Source organism: Coloeus monedula, assembly GCF_965178545.1.
Source record: "Coloeus monedula genome assembly, chromosome: 2".
Taxonomy (NCBI): domain Eukaryota; kingdom Metazoa; phylum Chordata; class Aves; order Passeriformes; family Corvidae; genus Coloeus; species Coloeus monedula.
In genome coordinates, this window is record NC_138782.1 from 74286243 (window position 1) to 74310366 (window position 24124).

A 24124-nucleotide genomic window follows, 5' to 3' on the forward strand; every position below is an offset into this window, starting at 1 on the left:
TTTGTTTTAAAACAACACAATGACAGGTTAACCATCTATTCTCCCTTTTTTTTTGACTAACTGTACACCAATTTAAACAAATTATTTAAAAAGTCATTAGCAAGAACTGAGCTATAGGGAAAAAGAAAAACAGAATAAGCAACATGCAAAGTAGTACTGTTTGTGAGGACATGTGAGGCTGTTCTGCAGTCTAGGAAGACGAAGAACAAACCATCTTTTATTTCTGTATTTTAAATGTAGGAGCTAAACTTAAATCAGCATTTTCATATATGACTGAACAGATACAATGATTAATATTCAAAATGACCCTAAAACTTACACAAAATGGTTCTATATATTGTGACATTTTCTTTGACTATGAGTAAGTAGCACAACATGTAATTATCAGAGTGACAGATACAGTGCAGGAAAAGCAGCAGATCATTAGTTAAATGTTTTCTTGATTCCCCCTCCTAAAATGCTGCTGCAATTCTGAGACTAAACCCAATTTTGTTACAAAAGGGAGACGATGTTAAAATCATGTACCTGGCTCAAGTCCAAATCATCCATCAACACTCTGCTGTCCTGTAGTTCACCACTGTCAAGTTCCACCAGGAACAAGCTTTGGAGAGGAGCTGCCGCAGAACAGATAATACGCACCTGAGAGGAGGAAAACAGGCAACAGTATCATCACTTGGGCTTTACAGGAACAGGATAAAATACATGGTCTATGAAAAGCAAACTTCAAATTAAAACCTCAGTGTTTTTTCCTTTCTCTTACTAGCACTGCTGTTACAGATTTACCTGACTTGGTCAGATGGCATATTAACCTTACAGGATCTTTTTCACAATAACAACTGATGTAACTTCTACTCAGAGAACAGAAGAACTGTGCTATCAAATACTCAGAATATCTGCTACACAGGCAATGAGTTCACCATAAAGTTTACTTTCTAAAATAACAGCTGTATAGTAACCAGTGCTTACTTTGCACCCATAGTGAGTCCTCTCAGTGGGTAGATACACTACACTATTTGAAGAACACTTAAATTCCAAATTTCCCAGAAGGTTGTGTGAAGCCTTTCTTGACTTCATCTGTGCTACTCCAGTAAAAGTTATTTGCTAGTAACAATAATGATGCTGTTTTCATGTCTGCTGGGACGAGATACAATGTGCAGTGAGAGATGGTATCTCTGGGGGGCTGCAGTGAAGACAGACTGAAATAATACTGCAGAAGTAGACAGACTGAAATAATACTGTACAAGGAGACTCTTGTTGAGAGCATGTAGACAAGATGTTTGCGTTGTGGACAGGCATCCACAAATATACTCAGGTATTTTTCCCAACTACTTTTGATGGGAGTTTAACACTTGTGTTTTTCCAGTGGAGGAAAGTGACTGCTTGCAATTCTTAATGACAGCACAAACACAGAGCAGACCATCCCCCTATTTCTAACAGATGAGTGTAATATTAGCATATTGTCTTAGCAAATGTCCATTTTCAAATCATAAAGAATCTGGCTGATTTGAATGAGACTACTCATACACTGAGTTAGTTCACTACCTGGCTGAGTTGGGGCCTTTCTGATCAACAGCCAATGCCAGAACATTCTTGGTAAGAACCAACCTCAACTGACATTTCCCAACTGCATAAATGTTTAAGTGTGTGCAAATATTATCACATATAAGACAGTGTTTCATATCTTGCATCACTTTTTAAAAAATCACCATAAACAGGAACTTCCCTTTGGTTTAGTTACGCTGATTTTGCTTCCATGATTGAAATCTCTGCTAATCCACATGAAGTGGTGCATTTATCATTATTATTCCATGAGCAATTCTGCAATCTAATATAAAGGCTACTGTAGTAGTGACTGTTTCCTTAAACTTTATGATGTAACTGTGCTACTAACTCCTCCTTCCTGATCAAAAAGGCACTGATTCCTGAACAACTGCCCATACAGATTAAAATCTAAAAAACTTAATTCACTCCAGCACAGTTGGCAGCACAGTCTTTCATTATTAAAATAATGACATGGCTTCTGTTGTTTTCCTGGGTTAGGAAAGAACATTCCCATTCAAGAAAGGCAAATGAGCTCAGGCTTATATTTATGCTCATGCTTAATACTCTCAGAAAACAAAAAAAACCCCCTTGTTTATTTGCCTTTACTGCAATGGGACCAATTTTTTTTGTGAGGCTGGAATGATGTTTCTTTGCAGTGCTAGTTCATTCTGCTTATGTTTTCCAAACCATTACTACAGAAAGCCTTACTTCAATACAATTGTAACAGTCAGTTTTAGGACTCCCAAGATTATTCCTCTGCATACAGGAAAGGCTTGGTTCTCACCTTATGCTCATAAAAGGTATCAATAAGAGTAATGAAACGACGAGTTTGTGTCCTTTTTGCTATTGTAAGAAGTGGTATGTCACGAACAAACACTGTGTCAAAATGCTTTGATATTTCCAAATAGTCGCTGGCTCCAAGAGGCTGAAACAAAACAAACCATGAGAAATGGAAACCCATGATAGAATGACACATAAACACTGTATCTTGGCACACTTCAGTAACAGAAGAGAGCTGTAAAGTCCTAATCATATTCTTATTTTTATTCCACTGGATCTCACTTGAGGAATGCTCAATTCCCCGTAGGGACATAGGTACACGGGGGTGTTCATACTGCTGACTTTATGTGAACAGTGAGGGTTAAAAGTGTGGCTCTTCTGCACCCAGACATTATGATCTCTTCTGACAATCTCAAATAAAATAATCACTATAAACCATAATCCATAGAAGATTTCAATCTGATGCACAAACAATTTGAATAGCTATTAGGATACTTTCCAGCAGCAAGATTTTGAAATGCAAAGGTTTATAGGCTAGTTACTAAATCCTAAGTAGACCTGCATTTAGTTCACCCAGGACTAACCCAGACTGAATAAATATCATATGTTTCAAGTACTGAAAGCAAGAGGAAACAGTCAAAAATACAACTTTGCAGCAGTTCCTTTGTTCATGGTTTCTCCTGTAATGATGAAATGAAAATCTTCAAGAACAACTCATGCGTTTCTCTCTCTGTATCTTAAGCATCAACAGAAAATATGCACAAATAGTAGTAGCTCATTCAAGTACACTCCTCTAAAATTACTTTTTCATTACATGGAAGGTATTTTTTTCTGCACGATCTATCCTATCAGTACCACAGGCAGTACTTTATCATGAGCTATTAAAATTCATACTCCTGAACTCATTCCTTCAGTTTTACTTGTGCAAATACTTCAGAGTCTTGTCTGCAAGTACTGCAGAGAGCAAGTTCAGCAGCATTTTGTATGGTCACAACTCCCTTCCCAGCTAATGAAGTCTACCATGTGCTGTACCAACAGTTTAATACTGTTATAAAGCACTGCAATACTGCTATTATCTTAAAACCAATAAATACAAAATATTTTCTGGAACTGAAATTGTTAGACAAATTTGTTGTAGGCCACATGTAACTTCTTAACTAGAGCTCTTCCGCAAGAAGTTATTTTAAGCAATTATTAATAGCTGCCCATGACCAGGACTTTGGGTTTTGTTCAGATGCTAGAATAAAAAACTTGTAGAAATGGTCTCTACACAAGCATGGGAGAGAGAAGCCCTGATGGCATTCCAAAAATTCTTCTGAAAATTAATGGGAATAAGCTAACCTTCCAGGCAGGTATTAAAGCCTCTCACTCTCTGCCAGCTCTCCCACTTGCAGTCTCATGAATCAATCCCTGCTTTCCCATTCCCAAATGCCCAACTTGCCTGTAGCATCTATGGAAAAGAATTATTACAAAAACTTCCAATTCTTTTGAGCAGTGTTTAAGAGCAGTACATGCTATATTCTCCCCTCAGAATTATATATACTGCTTATTTTCTCCCTCCATTTCAGTCCCCTAGTTACTACTATGGACTTACTCATCAGAAACCAAAAACTCATCATCCCAAGAGCCACCAGCAAAGCTTCATTCAACACCTCTGAAAAACCAAAATCCCATCTGGATAAACCAGAGTAGCTGAACTCAAAAAGTTCTGATGAAATAAAGCAGGAAAAGGTTCAAGAAAGTGAAAGGAACTGACGGATGGAAACAACACAGAGCTAACTCACTGGACACCTTGCCACTAGATACAAGTGATACATCTGAACAGCCAGAGTATCAAGTGCAAAAGAAAACAATGGGAGCACTAAAAGCAACACAACCAGGATGCTGCTGGAGATTTTAAGATTAGTGATAAGCAAATAGTTTAGGTAAGGGTAATTTTATTCCATACTTAGGACTGGAGTACTGTTAAACACAGAGGAGATCAAGTATGCCTCTGTGATGAGTACCTGTGAGGGAGAACAGCAGCGATCTCATTGTACATGAGAAAGGTAAGAATTTCTCATATCTCCCCTTAGGTAAGAAATTACAGACATCACTGCTATGCTGATTGATTCTTTTATCACATGAAGAGCATAAGCAGTCATCTGCTGAAACCCAAAACCCTGAGGAATTATTCTGCTCTGCCCCAGTGTGACACATTTTCTCACACAGACCATACCAATACACCCTCTTCATCTCCAAGTATCAAATACTAAAAGCTGATTCCTAAAATAAATACATATATAACTAAAAATAAAGTGTCCAAACTTTTGCAAAGTGGGCAAACTGAAGAGCCCAACAAATGAGCTATACAGCTAAGAACTTGGTGGGTACCTTGGTGGATATCCAAACAGGAGAATGAAAAACCTGGGCAGTCAGAGGGAAGAAACAGATGGAAGACAAAAATAAAGCTAATGCATTTCAAATGGGAAGAATGGAAGATGTAATACTTATATTACTTTTCATACAGACATAAAATCATGGTTCATAGAAGGTTACAATATGCATCTTTATCACAGTCAAACAGGAATTCAATCTACTTCAGCAGTGCAAAAAGCAAACAATTCAAGAATTCCTCTTATTAAGGGCATAAAAGGCAGATCATTTCAAGCTTTAACAAGAACTTCTGAAACATCTACACCAACACTAAGTGATAATATTCTGTAAATGTTGGCAGAAATGTGCCTTTGGAGACTCCAAAATCTTACACTCAGAAAGATCTGAGCCTAGCAGCATATGAGTACTTTTATTAGAGTAAATTCGGTACCTCCCTGACAAGACTGAGGTCTGGCAAGACCCAACTGAAATGCTGAGTCATCCATTCTGCTGTTAAAAATGGCCCAGCTGATATCAGCTGTAGTCCCTTACATAGAGGAGTTCTCAAACGCTCTTCTTTTGGAGTTTAGAGACAGTCCTGGAGATGAAAGACAAAGCTTTTAATCTTGTTCCTAGCATAACTTACTCTCGTCTCGGGAAGTCCTCTAATTTCCTTCTGCCTTACTCAGTGTAAAAAGAAGGAACCACCAGCAAATTTACAAATGCTCTGGTGACAGATTAAAGGCCTTTTTTTAATACCTCCAACCTGGCTATTGGTCCAGTTTCTGTGCTGCCTGTAGTTGCTTCAAAGCTGGTCTAACCCACCAGCTAACTCAAAATGCTCCGAACATAAGAGACCACGATGCAGGGATACCCTGACAGCTTCTCAACTCACATTCTTACTGGCCTGCTGCCCCCTAAACCTGGCATGGGGCTGGCACAAGCACACATGCACCACCTCTGCCACACAGGAACACAGATGGGGAAATGGGTTCAAGACCAGATTGTGCCATTGCTAGAGGCTCTGGCTGTACAGCTCATATACAGAAGCACCACCAAGGAGCAAATTTCTGCTGTTCCAGCAGCCCACAGCCCTCCCCTCACCTTCACAGTACTGCCTTACTGTCTTCAGGCCCTTTTTCCCTCATCTTGCAGCAAGCACTGGCTGGGTCCTGACTGCCAACACCACCAGCTCAGATAGGTAACAAGGCTAGAGGCACACAATTTTAGACACATAAGCACTGTCCTCTTTATAATCCTCCAGGGCTGAAATTTATTTTCTGAATCTCAACCAGTCACAGAAAGTATTTTGCTTTAGTTAGGAGCATACATGGAGGTATTTCTTCCTCTGAAGTTGCTAATGAAGCCACAAATCCTCCTAATATTGATACATACATATGTAATCCTCTTACTAAAAGTTTAGCCTCATTAGTCTCCTCTAAATAATATTCTAAAAATAACTTCATTTGGTGTGTGTTTCTGGTACTGTCTGATCTCTTTTGTTTCATCAATTATTGATCAAAACTCAACTGCAGAACAGTAAGACATTTATGTAATGACTGTCACTTACCATTTGTTACTAGTTCTTTCACATGCTTATATTATTATTTTTAAAAACTCAAAACATTGGCAGATAAGTCTTTCTTATGGTATTATTGCTCCTGAATGTGTATATATTGTAAAACTGTTGTGGATTTTTGTCATTAGCTCTGATGTCAAGAGTCAGTATTTTACAGGCATCATACTAATGCAAAACACATTAGCACTAACATGGGCTACACTCCTGACAAAGTGTTTACTCCACTTCAGCCTGCTTGACTGAGTTCTCACCTTCATTTGTTTTTGTTTCTCTGTCTACTTAATGCATTTGCAGCTATCATCATCTCAGTTCAAGTAGGATGTTTATTATTTGGAGCTCTCTGTGGGCTGTTCTAAGAGTTCGTCATCTCCTGTTTCTATTATATAATCCATTTAATTATAGTATAAAGCATCTTTTTTCTTTTTTGACTCATCAGTGGCCCAGTATATCACCTTTTAGAGATTGTCTGAAGAATACAGCATGTTTTACATATGATAGAAAAGGATATGTCATCTCAAGAGAATATATATTTTTTGTTGATGTTGAAAGATATTCCAGGGCCAGTTGTGGCCAATCCCAAAGAATCATGATTGACAGTAACTATAATTTTGTGCAGACACTCTTAACACTCCAATAACAACTTAACACTTCCTATAACCAATACACAGTTTAAGACCAGATAATATTTACAACTTGATCATTAAGTATAAACTTAAAAAAAATATAAAGCTCTGTTGTTTCCAAATGAACAACACATTATCTCTAGTGAAGCTCATAAAACAGTGCACTGAGATAATATGTCAAAATTCTAACTCCAAGAAAGGAACAGAAAAACCCAAGGCATGATATATGATGCTGCAGCATGCTGGAGTTTAAATAAAAATGGGAAGAGGTGCAGTTAGTCATTAGAGCATGGCTAACTCAGTTAAAAAATTTAAAGATACTGATGGCAGTGGAAATCATAGAACCATACAACAGTTTGGGTTGGAAGATACCTTAAAGGTCATGTAGTTCCAACCAGGAGAGCAAGAATCCAAGATCTGTAAACCCTGGAGTTGAAGATATTTTCTGGATCAAGAACAGCCCCCCTTGTTATCTCAAGTTATCTCACCACAGAATTCTGTTAAGAAGTAATTTTGCTTGTTCTTACAGCAAAAGTTTTTTAGTCACATTTCTCATAGTGGAAAGTTCTTTCAGATCTTTGCTCTTCTGCTTTAGAAGATGCTTGCAAATTCCAGTTATTTTTATTTATTTATGTATTTATTTAAACAATATGGTCAAAGCTGGCTGAATACTGGAAGAATGCAAAAGGCATGTTTCTGCTCTAAAAGCTCTCACTGCTAAATTTCCAGTTCCAACTCCAAAGTATAGCATTATCAATGAAATGGTCTCCAAAAATAGTTAAGCCTTAAAAAATTTATAGGTCTATTTAAATATTTACACTTACTGTTAAGATTTCAAAACCATGACCAACAAAGCTTTGAAGAAAGAGAGAGAAGTACATTCAAGAATTTAAGGAACAAAAAATTAAATTAAAAAGGCAAACCCTTAAAACTACAATCAGCTTCAAAAATCTTGTATTCCCTGGTCTATAAAGTACAGGATCTAAACCCTCGAGGTTTATGCAGCTTTCACTGAAGGGAGTGCTCTGTAAAAATTAATCTCTGATGCACATAAAACAGAAAGGAGGTTATTACAATACTACTGTATTACAATATTTCCACCTGAAATAAGTTTCTTGAGTTTATTTTATAAAACATACTCCTGAATAAGATAAGGCAAACTTTTGGGGGAGGTAGAGAAGCTGATTAAATCCTTAAAGCAAATGTAGCTAATAAACGACAGACTCTCAGTCTAGAGCTTAAGCTGCAAAAGCTAATCTTAGGAATAGAACTAAGATCACAAACTAAGGAAAACTATGATTTCTAAAAGGTTACTGAAAATAGTGCTTGCCTGTGGTATGTTTGTTGACACCTATACCTGACAATCCTACAATCCTAAAGATGACACCAAATTATACTGTGGATACATTCAGCAGCTTTTAATGAAGATAGTTCCCTCAAAATTATTCAGAATCATTAAACTGCAAATGCAGCTGAGTTATGTCATCATGTAGGGCAGACTCAGCTGACAAAAACAGACACTTGCATTTCTAAATCATTCGATGCATTTGAAAATGGTGAGTTTTTCTTTACTTCTTTTTTAAAGCTTAGGTACATCTTTCCTTTTGAAGTGCAAGCTATTCAAGTTAAGAACTACATCTTCCTCCTGGTCTGCACAGCGTGCCTATTGCAATAGAACAACAATCTAACAGAAACTGTTCACCACTTATTTGTTGTGCTAATCTACACAGAAATTCTGTTTTGCCAATTTCAGAAGCACTAAATAACTACTGGGAAAAAAAAATTCACAGTAGGATAACCTTTTACAACATAAATACTGATATTAAATGTATTTTCAGAGTTTTTGCGCTACCATATGTTTGCTAATGGTTAGCATTATGCTAAGACACCACATTCATTGGTACTGGGCAGTGGGATGAAAGGCTTTATTAGGTTAGTTAGTGGAAAGCCTACAGGATCCATGAACGAAAGCAGCCGAGCCTCTGTGAGGAGCAGGCTCCACGCTCGAGCGGTCCGCAGCCGGCGTTCCCGGCAGAGGGCAGCAGCTGCTGCGCACAAGCCAGGGGAGCACCGAGAGCAACCCCGGATCTCCCTCAGCTCCGGAAACACTACACAGCAGGCACACTGTTGTCCGTGTTATTTATACCAGATCAAACTGCCACAATTACCAGTTTTCAAAGAAAAATTTAAAAGGGAAGTGAAGAAAGGCGACTGGCAGAGGGTGATTTTTTCTAAGGTGCAATGAACACTTTGTCATGTGTGAACACACTAAAATGGGATGAGACATATTTGCACAATTGCATATATATATATATATATATATATAGGGATTTAAAAACCAAGTTAATATATACATTTAATTTTAAAAGGTATCTGGTGATCTTTCATTCACACATTTAACTCAATTAACAAATCAACTAATTATGTTTTGCAAGAATCTAACACCACTGGTAGTGTTTTCCTCATTGTATAGATGGAGAAACTGCAAGAAAGAAATTAAAGGCCCCTAAGAATGGGAGAAGTCAATGTTAGCATTAAAATTTGGGAACTGTATGTCCCTATTCTGCCTGGTGCCTGTTCCAGCCTCCTGGGGCTACATTTTATGGGGCCTTAGAAAAGGTGGTATGATAAAAAACATTTTGATGAAAACCATGAAAACCTCCTGGCTGATAACACTTGGAGAAGCACATTCACAGGGCTCCATTCTAGTACTGGGTAACTGCTTCATGCCCATGACAAAGACCACCACGTGCCACACTGCCATGTAAACCCTGGCATGTCAGGTCTGAAAAACTGCTTCTCCTTTGCTTTAAAGCAACCAAAATAGATCAGTATCCTCTCATCCAGGTTTTTGTTGGTTTTCCACATGTTCACATAGCTAGTAAAGAAAAAAAAGCGAAGTGTATGAATTTGATATCAACTAAGTTAGCTAAAACTTGGGGTAATCAACTGGGAAACTATGATTTACAAATTGGTGGACACAACAGCTTAGCAAGTCAACTGCATATCATATCAGCATTGCATACAATATATTCTCTGTATTTTATTTTTATAAACGTTAATGGACAATCAGTAATTACCAGTATCTGATGCATTATTTTAGACAGAAATAACTCTTTATAGTCTTGACATGAAAAAGTTTAATGCTAACATATGAAACAAGAAATGAAATACTGTAATACCAGAAAGGTTATCAACTCTAACTCCCAAGGTCTCCAGGTATTAATTAAAAAGCTATTACAAAAATTCTACTTAAGCTAGGAGATGTTACAAATACTATCAGGTTACCAATTGCTGCTTTCCTATTTTCATCTATTATGTATTAGCTGACATCTCAAGAAATTGTGTGATATCAGATAAAGTGGAAAATGTTTCAGTATTTCCCCTTAGAATTTTGACTTTATTTCAAAGGAAACGTCAGTGAAACTGAAGAGGTTTTACAGGCTGTTCATATGAAACATTGTATTACAAAAGTCACTAAGTAATTATCTGAGAAATTTCAAACACATTTCCTTAATCCTACACCAATAAATGTAGATTTTTAGGTCTGGATATTTATCCCTTGGAATGCAACAGTTACCCAAGACCAGACTAGAAGACAGATTGTGGCAACGAAGTGAAAGCAGAGTCACTTGAGTGGTAAGCTATTTTACCAACACAACAATCCTTCCACATGTTGATTCTTGCAAAACTTACTGTTTTTTCTGGACACTTCAGGGTAATGGATAGCCAAAGGAATCAATTAACCAAGTTTTGAGTACAATGTTGTCCACTCATGCTGCGATGATTACCGACACCCACGTGAGCAGTGGTATACAACAGTTGCAGAAAACTCAAAAAATAATACTGCAACTCCAGGAAAATACTGTAAGTTGTAGGTACTTCCATGATGTGGACCAGGCATGTCAAATTTGGAAGAAAGGTTGCTTGGTATGAGGGAAATCTCCTATACATGTCCTGTGAAACCCCCCTCAAATCCAAGGAAGTTATAAGCCTTGGAAAAACTCAGTCTGAACTGACTGCACAGATTGATCATGAACTGAGAAGTATTGCCTACTCCCAGAAGTATGAGGAGGACAAGAGCTGCTTATTCCCTCAAAATGGACTGAGCACATTCCCCTGCTAGCTTGCTGAACTTGTTCACTGTATGTGCAGGGGCAGTGAGAGCTGTCAACAGGGAGCAGGGACCCTGACTCCCTCACATCCCTAGTTTCAGGCACTTTAAAACCAGGAAAGATCATGGGGTACTTCAAGCTCCTGCATTTTAGAGATGGCTAAGCCTAAAAACTAGTATGCAGCTCAAACACAAAAACTACCTCCTAAAATGGCATCCAGTTTTGACCCAATACACAATAAAAGGAAGCTCTGTGTCTGCTTAGATGTAAAAAAGGCAAAACAAAACAAACTCTCAAAAAAAACCACCAACCCTTTCCTCAAAATACCAGTTCTGGTAAGAAATAAATTGCACACAGCATTCTTTATTGCTCCTCCCCCATACACACAGTACTCTGTAGTTACAGCAAGTTTGTATTAGTATTTATGTTATATTCAAAACTCCCAGAGAAAAAACCTGTTATACTGGGCTTAGTATAAAAATGTGCTCATTAGAAATGCTACAAACAACAAACCTTCAGCAATATTTCTTTTTATAGGTTAGTTAACTAAATTAGCCATCCATTTAACAAATACTTTCTTGAGACTGCATAATGCCACTTTCCTAGTAAGAACAGCATCTTCAAAACTAAACCCTTCCTACATAGTCAGGGAGACCAGAGAATTAATTTCATTTCCATTCTCTAGTTATCCACTGTATGCATCCAGAATCAGCTTCTCCATTACCCTTTCTGGACTAAAATCTGACCAACAGCCTGCAGTTCCACCCATCATCATAGGCATGTGTGAATTTTACTTGTTTGGTTTTTAATACTGACACATAGTGCATTCCTCTAGTGACATGGCATGTCTCTTGCACTCCAACATTTATCAAAAATAAAAAGCTAGTCAGAGATCTCAGCCTAGTTTTCCAGGACTCCAAGGATACACATTGTATTTGCAGGCTATTTTTAACATATGTTAACTATTTACAGACTGAAAATTATTTCACCATCCTTTAGTGAAATGAATATTTCACTCTGCTTCACCTAGAACACTTAGTTTTTGCAAAACCTTTTCCTTTTTCCACATCATTATTAAGAGTTCATCCATCTCCAGCTAAGAATAAGCCAGTAGCATTCAGATAATATAAAATATCAAAACTCCAATTTTACTTAAGAAGTCTTTTATCTGAATGGACATATTTGCCCATGATCTTTATTTTATAATTTTCCTGCACTTCATAACTAGTTGCCATTCATTCCATACTATTTGATTCTGTCTCAACAGTGACACAGGAAATACTTCTACTATCTTCCTCCTCAAAGAGTCCTTCTTGGGGTTTTTTTGTGTTGCTCTTTTTGTTGTTGTTGTTGTTTACAGTTCCCTTTACAGTTAGTCACATTTCCCATTTGCTTTTGAAAACTACTCTTCCTGAGCACTCACATATGGAACTTCACTGTTTGGAATAACTTTTGCTTTCATTAAATGTTAGAAAATGAAGATTGTTCCTACACAACACAAAATTCTAGATGAATTCATCACTGTAAGCTCCCATCAAATGACCTTGTACTGGATGTAGTACATTTTATGCTAGAAAATTATCATTTGCAATTTTCTGGCTAATTACATTTCATCTTCTCCTGTGTTTCATCTACAGCATAACATACAACAGTGTATTTTCTTTATATGCTTTTTATAGCCAAGTACTCAAGGAGCAATCCACCTCACGCTCCATTTGCAACAGATCCCTATGAGTACTATCCTTCTGGGTTTGTTAATTAGTAGACTGATATGTACTCAAGAACTTTGTATTAATTAACTTTAAGGCAAGTACCAGTACCTTCAGTGTTGCACATTGTTCTCCACCTCTTTTAGCCACTCTGTCTTTAAATAGGCTGTAAGCACCCATTCTGTATTATTATTTTATGAATTGTCCCACAAGGTTTCATTAATAGCAATTATCTCTCATTTTTCCCCATTAATGAGTACTTCCCATTTATCATGCTTGTCACCATGTCTGAAAACTGATATAAAACCAACTGCAAATCTTGTTTTCAATTCTGTTAGAAGTTTAATGAGCTCCTACAACACCAACTTTAAATTTCATTTATCTACCTGGAGGCTTTGCTTGAGCTGTCCATTAAGCTCCCCCCCTGGATGCAACAGGCCCCAGTGAAGATGATTTCCTGCCCCATGTCCCTTCACACTATCTGCCTTCCCACAGGATTTTGTCCCCATGCCCTGCACAAAGAAACCTTCAGATTCACTCCATGCAAATACAAAAAAAATCCCCTCCAGTATTTTCTTTTGCCCATCTTGCTTTTCATTATGTCTTTTTCAGCTTTTTACTTCCCTTTTTTTAATAGTAGCACTTATGATGCCTGTCAACTTACCTACCATTTGGCTTCACAAGAGGTAGAAAATACCTTGTTGCTATGTCCCCTACAGATTTCTGCTTTATACCTCCACAAATCATTCCCACTGTTAGCCAGCTTACTGGAATATATAAAAATTACTTTATACTTCCTGTCATGTTGAATGTCTCCTCATTTTGGGTCATTTTTTGCTATAAACCACCAATGCACTCTTCTGGATCCTGCCGATGTCTTCTGTGACATGAGTGGGAGCAATTTCCCACTCTGACTGTTTAAAAAAGACACTGAATGATTAAGTTTTTCCATCAAAATTTAAAAGAATTAATGAAAAACAGGAATATGGTTTCATGGCTTGACAGCTGAATTTTTCCTTGTTTGAATTTTGCCTTTTAGCAGATTTTAATGGCAGCAGGGCAGGCAAGGTCCTAAATGCAGCTTATACCGAGGGAAATTTCCTACCACTGCTATGAATCACTGCAAAAGTTTATAGTCGTGAAAAAAATCACAGTGGAGGCAACTCTGGCCATTCATCCAAATTTAATGGACAATTCTGAAGTTCATGACTATACTTTTCTACCTATGAAGGAAGCACACTGATACCCCTTACCAACATGCTAATGTAATATTTATGAAGATACATGATCTGAAGAGAAAAATCAGTGATGACTGAGGAAGTTGTCAAAGGAAAACCATTTGCTGTCTGCCATGTTGTTTTTGTTTTAAGCATGTGATTTTGCTGTAAGAGATTACCACAATACATCTGCAGAAGGCATCTGAAATGAGACAGCAAGGCTCCCTAAGGCCTGGGCAATCCATGTAAGAACAATACTGTTAAACAACAATTAACATTTCAGAAGGATTCTCTTTACTCGCTCTGAGTTCAAACCAAGACCCTCAGCTCCATTATGCCAAGATGATCTGAACCCCAAATAATTCTCATCCAGAATGAGAACCTTCAGGCCACTGACATGAGCTAATCAGAGCACTTCAACTTAGAAGCAACTTATCATCCCATTTAAGTACATAAGGCATTTACTGGACTAAAGAATTGTACCAGTATTTGCTGACAGCTTAGCTTCCAATACTTTAAGAGGCACATGGCAGAAAAAGTCTCAAAATCTCTAGTGAAAAGCAAGCTATTCTACCCATGACACACCTCCACTCTTACAAATGGCTTACTGGTTGTCTCAAACTGAAAACCAACAGTCTAAAACCTACAGTCTGAAACACAACCAGTGAAATTTTTGTCCAAATTGTTATCAACTTGGTAGCTGCAAGGAAGTGAAAGCATAATGTTATCACCAAAAGACAGGTCACCATCCTGAATCAAAAGTGCTATTGGCCCAGTTTAGGATTGTGATCATTTAACGATAACTTCAGACATCAGTACAGTGATCACTGAAGTACAATGCAACTCCTGGGGAATTGCCTTCCAACCCACTGGAGGTCAAATACAAGGAGAACTTTTCAAGATTCACATCTCACATGTTTAAGCAGAGAATGTGGCAGCGTTTAGCAAAATCTGATGTATTTTGAGAAGGCCTGGGATTAAACATTCCTTGTACATGCAGTTGAAACCAAAGCATGGAACAGCAGTGTTACCCTAGTGGTGCCAGGATCACTACTCCTTTGCTTGAGTGTCAAACTGAAACCCCAGATTATAAAACCAGCATTTGATTGCTATTTACATATTGATATGCTACCACCACTCATACACCAGCAGTCATGTTAGGTCAGGCATATATTGTAGTAGGATTTTTGAAGACAATCTGTGATACACCTAAGAGTGAATTTACTATATCATTAAAAAGAAAATGAGTATGGTTCTTTTGAGGAAGGGTTTTTTCCCCATTAAGTTCAAACTATTTCTGTTATCAAGATTTTAAAAAAGGCTTCTTTAATTTACTGCAACTTGGGAAAATAGCAAGTTTGTGCAGTTTGAATTTTTTTTGAGCATTAACTGATCTAGATTGGACTGGGTACTCACTCTGTCACACAGCTCTTCAAACGTGAAGTCTGCAATGGTTCCACACGCTTTATTCAGCCTCAGCTCTCTGCCTTGCACTTTTAGAATCCTTGGTCTAGTTACTATGGGAACATGAACAAAGACTCAATCTTCTCTGGATAATTACTATAAAATTCATCTCTTACAGATAGGAAATGCATAGCTTCATGAATAATAGCACATGATTCAACACATAAATTAGACAAAATGCTGATACAATGACTGCCACTTGAGTGTGGCATCAACCCATATACAGCAATGGAACTTATTAATTGGTCAGTGGAGATTGGGCATTGTGTTCTAAATGTATTCTCTTTCAAGAGAAATTAACTTACGTACAATCATTTTGTTTCTGAGCCAGCTCATCAAACAACTTATCCATGACAGCCTCCACATCAGCTTCACTTGTGCTACAGTGAAAAGAATAATAGAATATGAAATTAATAACACTTGAAGCCAACATCAAACAGCTGCCTGAGCCTGCTTAGCTTTTTGCCCATAAAAAAAAAGAGAACAGGATGTTATGCTCTAAATACAAACATTACATTTAGAATACACTTAAAAGTAGAGAATATTAACTCTCAGGTAGATGATTCTGCCTTATTTGCATACACTGAAAGACTTCTGTGTTTTGAGCTGTTTCCAGTAATGAGGCAGAACAGGCAGAGCAGATCCATTAACACTATGTGTACACAATGAGAAAAAAGGCTTCTGGCTCTATCTTGCATGCAAAATAAGAGCAAATAGACAAGGCAAGGCAAGGCAGTCAAGCACCCAAAGAAGTATCCTTTGAAATTTCTGACAGGAGACTTTGTGAAATTAAACGTTGAAGCAGATTTTTTGGGGGGGTGGGGGAGGATGGGGACTGTGTCAAGTCAACTGATTGTATTGATCAAACAATTTGCAAAATTAAACTGTGAAATTAAAAACACCAGTATGATCTCTGCATCAGCAGTTTTAGCAGTTTCCCAACCTCTGTTCCTAATACTACTTGGGAAAAAAATCAACCACAGATGGTGAAAATGTGAAGTATCTGTGCTGATAGCTCAAGTAAAGTTTACATTCATCCTCTGGGCCACAAGAATTAAAAAAATTAGTCCAATCAGAGAACTTTTTAAAATCCCTGAATAGGCTAGAGAGCCAACCTTTCAATGTTTTATTCTTAAAGATGAATAGATAGATAGATAGATAGATAAGATTTCTAGCTGAGAATAGTAAATTAATAAGTAATTAATGAATAGGCTAGAGAGCCAACCTTTCAATGTTTTATTCTTAAAGATGAATAGATAGATAGATAGATAAGATTTCTAGCTGAGAATAGTAAATTAATGTTATGGTAGACAACAAACTAGAACTAGGATATATGATGTTTCACTGAAGTTTGTGTAAACTCTTTCAGTGTGAAAAGTCTTATTTTACAGATCTTGATGCACTAAAGTCACACTGCTTCACACAGTTCTAGACATGCCCTGAAATGACAAATGAAGATCAGCTTGTTAAACAAATATTCTCCTGTTCGTTAGGCCTTAAGCACCTTAAAAATGTTAACAGCAGAACTGAGTAACTACTTTTTAGCTAAAGCTTAATAATAACAAATCTTGTAGATACAAAGAATTTGGGGGGAAAAAAAACACCCACAATTTCAAAGAATTTAAAAAACCTTTTCTGGCTAGGAGGTCACATAAAATTCTAGAAGTTTCTCTCAACATTGATATTGGTGTGATGCTTTCCTCTGACAAAATGATAAATGAAAAAGAACAGACAACACCAGAAAAAAAAGGCCATAAAAGGGGGTAAAGAGTGTATGTGTGTATATATATATGTGTGTGTGTGTGTGTATGTCAGAAAGTATGTGCATGTGCACGCATATCAGTATCAGAAATTTCGATGGAAAGGCTACCAGAAGAAATAGGAGAATATGATGCTAAAGTGGATATTTGTACCTAATTGCCAAGAAAGTTTGTTTTGAAAATAAACACCTGAGACCGATGAAGTTGCTTTCATCAGGCATCTTGTAATTGTTACACTGATTGCTCCCAGATGAGTATGAAACAGCTTTAAGTAACCCTCAGTTACATATTTTAAATGAAGACAAGACTACACAAAATATGAAGCATCAAGAGAATTCTTAAAAAAATGTGACAATGATACTATAGCTATTAATAGAAGAACATATACATGTTGCAAAAGAACTTTTCGCTTTGGGGGGCAAGACTGCTAATCAAATTTCAAAAATCTGTAGCAAAATACTGTACAGTATCTAATTTTAAAACAAACCAAACAAAAGGTACCCCCACATACTAAGCTAGTTCTACAGGGTTAAAAGCTCCAATGAACCAGTTTGGATAGAAGAATGAATGAGGTTCCCTCAAAAGAAGAAAGGACAAGGAAATAGGTACCTAATTCCATTGGCAGCTACGGGGGTTTTTTAATAATTTCCCCCCCCCCACTGCTTCCGAATGATTTACACATCAAGTTCTGAGGGCAACCAACATCCTTCCAGTAAGAGAACATAAAACAGAATTATTGCCAATCTCTGCCATTCACTTGATCATAAGTTTTACAGCAGAACGCAATTAATTATTTTGGCTGGGTACTACTCCTGGAACTTGTTTGTTTTGCTTCTCCTCTGAGAGCTGATGACACAGGCACCAAGTTTAGCCTATTACCTGCTAGAAACGAAAAACATCCTTTTCCTTTCTTCAGAGTATGGACAGTGAGAAAAGAATATGGCAGGTGCTCTCCACAAGTGTCCATCAGACTCACAGAGGGCAGCAGGCACAGGAAGCAGCACCAAGGCATAGAAAGCAGCAATCAGAACAAGGGCCATGATGAGCAACACACGGGTATCAGCAGTGGCTTCAAAAAGTACTTCTGAGCAGACATGGCAAAGTGCACAGAAAGTGAAGCCAGGCAAGAATATAGAACAAGAGCTACTTTTCTCAAGTTCATAGTCACAGTTTAAGGATTGCATTGGACCTGTTTTCCATATATGAAATTCGGTCATTTCCTTTCAGAAGCACGAAGAGTTACCAGTTCTAATTCTACCAAGCAGTAATCCTCCTTCCAGACAAACAACTATAACACCTAACTTCATTAAAAAGTAGCATGGACATACTTGGTTTCAAACACCTGTTACAGACATAAAATTACCTCACCTTTCTTAATGGGAACATGATTTTTAAATCAGTATTTTAAAGGTATAACCGTTATAAATCTAATATTAAGTTATTGTAGTCTGCTTTGTTCAGGTTGTCACTCATTAAATAATATTACAAGAGAAAATATAAGACAGAAAAATGTTTGCACTGCAAAGGTTTCAAAGTATTAAAGAGGATGTTCCTGTTAGGCAGATTTATACTGCAACCATAAACACAACTGTGAATATATTTTAAAATATATTGATTTGCAAATATAAAGTGCTAAAGAAATTTTGTCATGATAAACAATCTGTCAAAACAGAAGGGTGTTGGATTTTTTAATCCACAGCATTGGAAACACCCAAAATTAAATGAATCCTTGTCATTGGACTTCTATAAATACTTAATTACTTAAATACAATAAGGATGTTCTTCTATTATAAGAGAATTGTGCAATCTCTTACAAGAGGATATTCATTACTTTCTAACCATCTGTCACTTCAGTTCTCCAAACACCACACCTCCCCAAAAAATCTAATTAGTTTTTATTCAGTCACACATTATAAATGATGCTAGTGTGGGTACTGAAAATGTAGTTTAATGAAGTTAATATCAAGGCATAATGGAAGGCGGTTTGCTGAACAAAATGGACCAGAAGGCAAAGAAAGGAAAAGTCACACCCTGCTAATTCTACTATGCATTTTTCATTTCCCATTGACTAGGAAATTATTGGCTAATAAGAAGGAAAAAGAGAGCAAATACAATATCATAGATAAACTTACAGGTAGTAAAGTTTTCCAGCAGCTGGAAGCACTCGTTTCCTGTAGTCTATTCCAGAATCAAGCTGGACTGTGCTGCAGTATTTCTACAGAGACAAGAAAAAAAAAAAAAATAATAGCTTTCCTCAAGTCAAAGCTGTATTTACTATTGTCTGTGATACAGAGAAGACACACTGCTGAGATAAATCATCAGCATGAATATCATCCGCAAAACTGAAATTCAAGATCTAAAAGCTGAAGTCTCATTCGTAATTATTGAAGCAAAGAAATAGGCTGAAAATCATTCACATATTCAAAACAAAAAAGGCTATCACAAGTCCATCAACTAAAAAAGTTAACATAGATAGAAGCACACCGAATGAAATGAGGGTGGATATTACTCATTCTCTCTAGGCAAAAATTGTTGCAAAAATAATTATTTCCACATTAAAATATGTATGTTTCGAAATACAAAATTAGGAGCACTAGAAGTTTAACAGAACACAACCAAATTCTAGCAACAAGTGAAACTACTTCTATTTTGTAAGCTAAAAATAATTTTATCTTTTCCTTCTTCTAAGAATAGTAAAGATTTTATCATACAAATATCAAATATATGAACCACAACAAATTTTGCTGCAAAACGGAGAAGGGGTGAATAAACAAAGCTCTGTATCAAAAAGATTTTATTTCATTTTTGCAATGTCCAAATTAACTCAGAAAAGGATCTTTTTTGTTCCTCTTTAAACGACCTGTAAGATTCTAAGTGTGATACAGATGTCTCTGAGTAGTTACAATAATTGCTTCTGTTAGAAAACTCAAACCCAGTTGTACTAAAGGGTGCTTTTTTTGATTCAAGGCCTGAGGCTGAGAGCAGAATTCTCACTAGTATCAGTGGGATCAAGATTTTACTCCCCTGGCAAAGGGAATAGCTCTGCTTATCTGTTATGACTACTTCCAACACACACAACTTCTGGGCATTATATATAGTAAGAAGCAAAAGAAGCTATAGAAGAAAGAGATGAAAAGTTTTGGTATTTTAGAAAATACAGCTCTAGCAACAATTTAATTAAAGCAATAAAACTTTTTTTTAATGTAATTCAACACCACTAAAATTCTTCAGTTTGCTAGAATCCACTAAATCAGTCTGCTTCTTCACTGCACCATGAACTATTAGTTTGTCTTTCATATTCTTGTTAAGCGTTTCATATTCTGCATGTTCAAATTTTTCAAAGGCTCCTTGAGGCCATTCAAATAACAAAATTGGAAATGTCAAACCTCATTCATAGCAACTACATTGTAGGGAAAAAAATTAGAAGAACTATCATCAGTGATTTAAGGAACAATGGCCCTTTTGAACAAATGCATTGCACAGGACACAAAGATCACAAATATCTGCAGGAATTACTGTGATGAGTCATTGCATTAATTTTTTGCCCTTGGCTATTAGTGAAGGCTCTATACCTACATTAAACCTCCAACTTCTCTGCAAAGACATACAGCTGAAGAAAGAAGGTGAAAGAAATCATCCCGAAAGCACAGAATCCCAGGAAAATCCATGTATCTTTAATTCCAGTAAGTGAAAAAGCCATGCTAATCAAATCATTATCTTGGACTAAAGCTACTGCAAACACAATAGCATTGGTGCTACAATATTATTATAATCTATTCCCTTTCTTTTCATGAGAGCTTACAAAGAAAGAGAATAACAGGGCAGAAGAAAAAAGTTCCAGAGGCATGTAATAATTATGCACAAGGGAGGGAGGATGTTTAAGCTTTTCTTCAGCATCAGTCTGGCAGCCAAAGCTAGAGGGAAGATTACTGAAATTTCACAGCAAAGCTAGTGCACTTAGCTTTTCTTTGCCAGCATCTTTCCACCTAATGGTATATTTTTCCAAAGTAGTAGATTAGCTTAAATAATATTTTCTTTACATTAGTAGGGGGAAAACCCCGCAGATTACTGCTACAGCTTTGAGGACTATGAGATTACTTAGATTAACTTTAGATACTTGCATATATAGTAATGCTGTTAATCATTATGGTTTGTTTTATCCTGGAAACAAGAGATGGGCAATTTTACATGAATTCAGCCTCATCTCTGGCCCTCAAGTCGGATTTATAAACTCTACTGCTCCCTCAGGGTGTTGTGTTGCACATAGTGGAAAGTGAACACAGAATCACATATACTTAAGAGTATTCCATGGTTATGGTAGGGCTGAAAGAGGAAAAGCACACCTGAACACTGTAGCTGGTGTAAATTTGTTCCCTGATATTTACAGTGGTGCAGGAGGCTCAGCTGCTAATGACAAGCAGGTGTCCTGTGCACTCAGATACAGACTTGTACTGGCCTATACTATGCAGGTCATTGCAGCTTGATGAAACAGAAATGGGTGCCCAGTGCTACACTGTTTTAGTCCACTTGTGTTCCACTTACAAACTCGTCACTCCTTAAATGCACTGCCAGCCTTTTATGACTCCATAATTTAACATTACACTCGATGAGTTTTGGAGGTAAGAACCATGGAACTGAAGATGTAAAAATTACCAATACAGCTACAAAGAAGACACCTTTTTTTTTTTCCCCCCTTCCTTCTCTTTTCTCTGTCTTTGAAGTAATTAGTATTATCACTATTCAGGAAAAAACACTATCATTAGTGACTCTAGTTAAAAAGAGCTTGTGTGTTCAAAAAATTATTTCTGTTTTTGGGCCCCTTCTAAGCTACAAACACTGCCTAACAGAGATATTTCTTTCCCTATAAACTTTGCTTGTATGTCTGTAATGATGTACTATTTTTGATTCTAATATAATATAACATGATATAGTTTATTTCAAAAAAACCTGTTAGATACAAGACCTTTCAGCCAGAAAGGCAATAGCAGTATCCTGCTCAGAGATCTATAAAATACAATATAGTCCTAGTGAATATTTTGCTTCCTTAGGAGGCAAAAGTAACATATAAACACAATGAAAAAACAGAATTCTGATGTACAGCAGTTTTCTGTAATACACAGTGTAAGCAAAAAAGCAGGGGACAGCTAACAGGAACTGAGAAATATTTAGTCCTTTTGAAAACACTTGGCATTTTACTCCTTGGATGTTCCTATTAATTGACAGGTTTGTCCTCTCCAGACTGATGGTCAGTTCAGGAAGGTAATCTGACCATTTAGAGATCATATTCTAAATACAAATAAAAGAGCCACAGGAATTTCCTAGCCCTTCTACAGGTTCAGGTGTCTATCCATGCTTGTTGCTAATTATTTTCACTGAGACACTTCAAAGCTCACCCACGTCTATTGTGTTAAGACACTGTATGAATATACATAAAATGAATGGCTCCTGCCATTAAACTCAAACATCATAATCTGCATCACAACATGTTCTCAGAAAACAGTCCTTTAAGACATGATTCCTGCAGTTAGATTGTAAGCTTTGCAGAGTAGGAAAAACCTTTCCTTATGTGAACAGATGACGAGTACAGATCCATAGGTGCTAATGGAAAATAACGTAACAAAAAAACCCCAAACCCCCAAACAGAAGTGGGCAATGTTATTTTCACAAACTGACCGCTGCATAGTAGAGGAGAAAAGAGGTGTGTGAGCAGCAGCAGCGAACCGAAGGGCAGTAGTAGGAGGATTGCTTGCACTGCCAGACAATAACAACACCATTTCTTCTCCGAGTTAAGAATGTACCCTTGGAGATAGTTCTAAAGGGAGATGCAGCACATGGTCACCTTTGCTCAGTCAGAAAGGTCACAGAAAAGTTATGTGCTGAGCAGAGATCCAAAAGTTCTTCCTTTTGGGGTTTCCTTTGTCAACAAGGGTACCCACCATAGTTCTTTGTTTCTGCACACATAAACATTCAGTTATCTGCTTCACAGGAAGGCAGAGGGAAAAATATTCATATTTATAAATTTTTTTTTAAGATAAATGCTTTAAATGTTAAAAAGACAGTGTATAATCAGAACATGTAACAAAAGAAAATAAAGCACACCAAAATAATGTAGATGTCCAAGCTAAACACTTAAAATACTATATTTACAAAAAGGAAAACCAGATACATGGTTGCATGGTATGGAAGAACAAATCCTGCTCACAAGTGTAAGAATGAAATACTGAAATCAGAGAGGGTGCCTATGTGAGTATCACCATGCATCTTGTCTGCCCTTCACAGGTATCAGCAACATTATTCTCCTGCATCATGGTACTAAAAAATCAGTACTATAATTTAAAAATCATGGAAGTTTGGAGAGGGATGGAAAGATAGGCTTCTCTACATTTTACCTGTCAGCTTCTTACAGCATGGGGAAAACCCCTGCCAAGACTACATATAAAAGTTCTACTTTCTCCATCTTTGGACTACCTCATCCAGCACTGGACTGATTTATGGATGTGATTGCATTCTCACACTCACTAATCACCATGGAATCCTAATCAACAGCCAAAGAACTAACTGGAGTGCTCAGGTCATTAGCACTTAATTGTGAAACCCATAACTATAACAATTGGTTTCCATTTCTTAAGACAGAGTTTTAAATTTTCCAATTTTATTTTGGGCTAAACTTCTTTTGAAATAAATACTTAATATTGAAGCTACAGTCAGTCTAGTGAAACCATCCACAGTTTCCAACAGATTTTCTATTCTATTGAGATATTTAAAGTCTGACTTACCCTATTCAATTCAAATGCGTAAAATTAATTAGTCATACAATTTATTTTGAAGTCATTTATGTATTTATGTATACAAAGAACAAATACAATTACAGAATTGAAAATGCAATTAGTAAGTTAAAAATGCAGTGTAAGCATGCACTCATTCCCACTGAGTGGCATAAACACTTTATTCCAGAAGGAAAAAAAGATAAAGCCTCAAGG

At 36.8% G+C, this 24124-nt stretch overlaps 1 protein-coding gene across 3 annotated transcripts in view; it reads right to left on the reverse strand.

Annotated features, from left to right (window-relative positions):
- The window catches only part of AFG1L (AFG1 like ATPase), a 75938-nt gene that overhangs the window by 14415 nt on the left and 37399 nt on the right, over positions 1-24124 (reverse strand). For all 3 annotated transcript variants that reach the window (XM_082276638.1, XM_082276637.1, XM_082276639.1), the window contains exons 8-12: positions 19277-19359; positions 15694-15764; positions 15337-15437; positions 2327-2467; positions 526-639 (exon numbers count right to left, since the gene is read on the reverse strand). In XM_082276638.1, coding sequence (XP_082132764.1) covers positions 526-639; positions 2327-2467; positions 15337-15437; positions 15694-15764; positions 19277-19359 — 510 coding nt within the window. The remainder of the gene's footprint in view (positions 1-525; positions 640-2326; positions 2468-15336; positions 15438-15693; positions 15765-19276; positions 19360-24124) is intronic.